At 31.5% G+C, this 5,306-nt stretch overlaps 1 protein-coding gene across 1 annotated transcript; it reads left to right on the forward strand.

The window, feature by feature from the left end:
- The first annotated feature begins 2,531 nt into the window (after positions 1 to 2,531).
- On the forward strand, positions 2,532 to 4,469 carry LOC126879831 (uncharacterized). The gene is made up of 2 exons (XM_050643122.1): positions 2,532 to 3,407; positions 3,483 to 4,469. The coding sequence occupies exon 1, from the start codon at positions 2,556 to 2,558 to the stop codon at positions 3,345 to 3,347; it is 792 nt and encodes a 263-aa protein (XP_050499079.1). The 5' UTR covers positions 2,532 to 2,555; the 3' UTR covers positions 3,348 to 3,407; positions 3,483 to 4,469.
- Positions 4,470 to 5,306: the final 837 nt, after the last annotated feature.

A 5,306-nucleotide genomic window follows, 5' to 3' on the forward strand; every position in this document is an offset into this window, starting at 1 on the left:
AAAAAAACTCATTTTTTCGCGTTTTTTTTTTCAGAAAACCTAACAAAATCAGAAAAAAAATGTTTTGCGAATTTAACACGAAGTGCTGCTGCTCTGAATTAGGTAAAGATACTAGATGGTTGTTTGTAGATGCTGTAAAAAATCAAATACTAATTTTTTCAATTTTTTTTTTTTCGTATAAAATGCACTGAAAATTCTGAAAACACTTTCTCACGTGTTTAACATAAAGGACTCTTGACCATAATATTTTAAGAGTCAATCAAATAGTCAAATAGATACCATAAAATATCAAAAATCGATTTTTCAAATATTTCTTATAATGCTATGTTTACAAAAAAGCCCCCATGAAACTCTAGAGTTCAGCCTTTACATTATTTCGGCGTATTCAGCTTAGTTTCACAGCGTGATATAATCCATCAAAACAAAATATATAGCAACATCTCAGGAGAGCGAAGTTTTCTGAAGAAGTTATATTTCTATTATATGATTTCAACGAAATATATATATATATATATATATATATATATATATATATATATATATATATATATTCTAAACAGTTTATTTGTATTTTGTTTAAACATTAGACCAATTTTAATACTTACTACTTTCAAAAAAAAATTTTTAAAATATGTAATACCAAAGATTAAAAGTGGTCACCCATCCAAAACATAACTGCACTCGACACTGCTTGATTCCGGTTGTGGATCGACAACCGCTCAAGTCAGTAGGCTATGATGCGCTTATGTATCTAGGTAGCAGTGGAATAAAATTGACACCAAAATGACATTTAGTCAGATTATATAAAAATAATTCTCAACATTTTTACTGTGCAACATTTACTGAAATAAGTTCAATTCGTGTTTTTATTTAAATTAATTTCAGTAATAGATCTGGACACTTGAAATATTGAAAACAAAAAGTGGTTAAAAAGCAAATTGGAGTCTGTGGAGCCAAGCCGTTTACAGTCGTTTACGTGTTTTATCCATTCACAAAAAATACTGGTAAAATAATTTTTCTTTATAATAATTTTACGAAAGAATGACTTGTCTTTATTGCAGTCCTGTATGAAAATGTGTGTTTGTTTACATTGTAAGTGAAAAAAAATGTTGATTAGTTTATAAGGTGGCATATAATTTATGGTCTCATATAATATTTTTCATTGAATCTCAATTTGCGCTAATTTTTTAGTCTAATACTAACTTTAATCTATTTATTTCAGGTTAGTAATGTCTGATAGCACTAGTAAAGGCAAATCATACAAAAAGTGCATCAAATGCGGTGCCGATGAAAGAAAAGCTACGTCGTATAAAAAATTCATTGTGTCTGATTCTTTAGCCAATCAAATAAACCAAGTTTTGAATCTAAATAGTGCACTCGGTGATTACATCTGCAAATCTTGTTATACAACGTTTCAATTTTTAAACCCAAAACCAAAGGAACAACAGGATTCATCGCAACAAGAACAATGTTCACAAAGTACACAAACTGATAGTCAAGGTTCAGGACCGATTACTTTGTCACAATCTTCTAGCAATGTCTCAGAGTTCGTACTTGAAGAGTATCCTAAAGAAGAAGAAGAGTGTATAGAATTGCCATTTCCTCGTCCTATTTCGACACATAAATATTGCTTCTTATGTGGAAAATCAACTATTATTTTCAATGTACCCTTTAATGCTCGCAAACAAGTCTTTACATCCAAGAAAATATTTATTCCTGATGGCAACCGGTGTTGTTCTACCCATTTAATAAAAAAACGCTTTTTTGAAGATGAAATAAATAATATTCAAGTATATACACATTATAGTTCAATTAAAAAATCAGACGTCATAAAGCTTCTTGAAAACTTGAGAGTTGATATAGACAAAGAACTAACAGACAAAATTGGCGAGTGCTCTCTATCCGAAGAGCGTTTACTTATTTTTACTGGCTTAACTTGGGAAAATATTATTATGCTACGTGATATGATGACGTCACTGAGAAATACGGAATCGAGAAATATAATTCAAGCATTGGTCGTATTTCTTTTTAAATTACGATCAGGAAACTCAAACAACACAATTGCAGCTGTACTTGGACTTGAGCGCCCTCAACAAGTATCGGATTTTTCTGCATCGATTTTAAGTTCTTTTGAGAAAGATGTTTTGCCATCTCGTTTTGGAATTCAAGCTGCTAATCGACAACATTTAATCGACCAAACCGCGCCGGTTGCCAAAATATTGTATGATATTCGGGGCGATCAGCTAGGTCTCGTATGTGATGGCACATATCTCCGTCACGAGAAAAGCAGTAATAATGAATATCAAAGAAAATCATACTCTGGACAAAAAAAAGCTCCTCTGTGTAAACCTTTTACAATTTGCACTACCAATGGCTACATCATAGACATACTCGGCCCGTACTATGCAACTGACAACGATGCTAAAATTCTTGAGAGTATTCTCAATGACCCAAATGGATTGATAACGCTTTTGCAGGAAGGAGATAAATTTTTTTTGGGTAGAGGGTTCCGCGACTTTATACAAAAACTGTCAAACCTTCAATTTCAAGCACTGATGCCTGCATTAAAGGGAAAAAGGAAGCAACTCACAAGTATAGAAGCCAATGAGTCACGTATGGTTACAATGGTTCGTTGGGTTGTCGAAGCTGTACATGGTGTAATAAGCCAAAAGTATAAACTTCTGCATAATCAGTTCGATAACAAGATGATTCCCAACGCAGCTCTATATTGTAAGATAGCGGGTTTTTTGATAAACACATTTGGAAAGAGATACGTTTCCGAAGTTTCAAGTAAAAACGAAATAATTGCACAAATCAACAAAATAAAAAGTTTAGAGAATACGTTGCTTCAAGAATGTGAAGAAAATAGATGGGGTAGGCGGAAAACTTTATTTCAACCACTCCAGTCCAATGATGTTTTAGATTTCCCCGAAATGACAGAACAAGATTTAATAACTTTCTTCACAGGTACATATCAACTGAAACAATCAATTTCATATTTGGCCGAGTTAATTACTGAAGATAATAAAGTGGATCTACAGTTCTTGAAAGAAACTGCAGACATAATTAAAATTCAAGTTCGTTCGAGACATATAAAGGCTAAAACATACAACTGTTACATTCACTATCAGCCTCATTCAATTGGTACCAGTGGAATCAAACGCCATTATTGCGATTGCTCAAATGGTGCCAGAACAATAGGATGTTGCTCACATGTAGCCGCTATCATCTACTACTTATCAAATGCAAGATATCTAGCTAAAATTGTAAATCCAGCAAAAATACTAACAAACATATTTGATTCCAATGTTATACCTGTTATAAATGAAGACAGTGATGAAGATTGAATGCAAAAACGATATTAAACTATTGCAACAGGGCCATTTCGCTCCCTACAAAAAATATAAGTAAGTACTTTTTTTAATGTTAGCAATGGAAAACTTTTTTCAACATAGGTTATTAAATTAAGTTAAAAATTTTAGATTACGAGGTCAAACAATTATTTCGACGTAACTCTCCAATGCTCAATCAATAGTGTCCAAATAGTGTTCCGTCATCATCTAGTATAACATAGAACAATGTCCAAGTGGCTTGGTCCCGGCTAGGATTTGTAACAGTTTCTAGCATCGGCGTCGACTGTATATTCAATTTATGTATTATAATATTATGTATATTGTTGCACTTATGTAAATAACTTCAATAAATATCTTTTTTAAAATACTGTTATAACTAATACGTACTATTAAGTGGGTTCTATAATATTATTATAGAATGTATTCATTATGTATATCGTTTATAAATATACAGGGTGTTTCATTAATAATTAGAAATATTTTAATAGTAGATTCTTGGGCTCAAAAGATTAAGATCCAATAACCAAATACCCAAATCACTTAAATAAAATGTGGCTAGTTACAAGGTGTTTTATTAATCAATTAAAAAATTATATTTGTACCCAGTACTTTAAGATTGTTTGACATATCCTTGTCATATTTGGCAGCAAGTGTAGGTACTATACACCCTACTAAATTATGTTAAACAAATGTTTCAGGCTACTACCAGAGGCGTACGACAGGGGAGAATGATTGGTTGACCCTTCCTAAATTCTACGTCACTGGCGGAATTGCTATTTTAGTGCAATTTTTCGATTCTCCAATACTTTGTATGAAAATAATATATTCTTAATTCGTAACGATAAAATCGTTAGTTTTCGAGATATCTGAAGTTAAAATGAAACGCAGAGTTTTTTTGAGTAATGCATTATATCCCTTCGGTTTTAACTTCAAAAATCTCTTAAACTAATGATTTTATCGTTAAGAATGAAGAATATATTATTTACATAGAAGGTATTGAACAATCTAAAAATTATGCTAAATGCGCAAAATTTTTTTTCTGATTTTTAATACTGGATTTTCTTCAAAAAATACCCGAAAAAAGCGAAAAAATGCGGTTTTTCATTTCTAAAGGTACGTTTCACCAATTTTAAAAATCTGAAAAATTTCAGGGTGAAAGATTGTGCAAAAATACACATTATAATTGATTTTCGTAAAAACGAGTGTCTTAGTTTTTTTTCAGACTTATTTAAAAGTTTAAAATTGTTCTAAAAATTCGAATTTCCCGCCAAAAATTAAAAAAAAAATTTTTTCATATAGATCTTTTTTAAACTTACAAATTTTTTAAATAAAGTTTTTGGCTAGCTCTCGATGCGGCTGAGATAAAAAATAAAAACATAAAAAGCTTAATTAGGCTCTAGGGGGGTCACGTGACCACCTAGGGGATTAAAAATTTCAGAAAGTGATATCCTCTATATGTGCTAAAAAGTGGCCTATATGGAATTCGAATCGGCTTGGGGGCACTTTTCACCATCTTACCCGGCTAGGCCCTTTGTTTTGATAAAACGAAAACTTTTTGAGTTATTAGCAGAAAACTGACTAAAAACATTGATTTTTTCGATATTAAACTAACACTTTCGATGGCGAATAAATCGAAAACTATTAATTTTATCAAAAAAATGTATAGAACATTTTTTGCTTATAATGAATGCTTTTACCAACTCTTGCGGTCAAAATATAATAATAATTTCCTCCCCCGAGATGGGGTGGCAACCACCCCCATGGTAAAAGCGCCTTTTGGCATGATATAGATTTTGATCTTTGGACTATCCACTACTTATTCTTAAATTTTCAAGCAAATCGATCCATTCTGTAAATATTGCGAGGTTTTGTCCTATTTTAAGCTTCATTACTTGGACTAAGTAAAGTTGTAGCTTTTTTTGTAGTATTTTAGTATTTTGTAACTAAAGTATT

Source organism: Diabrotica virgifera, chromosome 2 (assembly GCF_917563875.1).
Source record: "Diabrotica virgifera virgifera chromosome 2, PGI_DIABVI_V3a".
In the NCBI taxonomy this organism is placed as follows: domain Eukaryota; kingdom Metazoa; phylum Arthropoda; class Insecta; order Coleoptera; family Chrysomelidae; genus Diabrotica; species Diabrotica virgifera.

Excerpts from the sequence above, each read along its gene's own strand:
- LOC126879831 (XM_050643122.1), top strand. The coding sequence starts at position 2,556 with ATGCCTGCATTAAAGGGAAAAAGGAAGCAACTCACAAGTATAGAAGCC.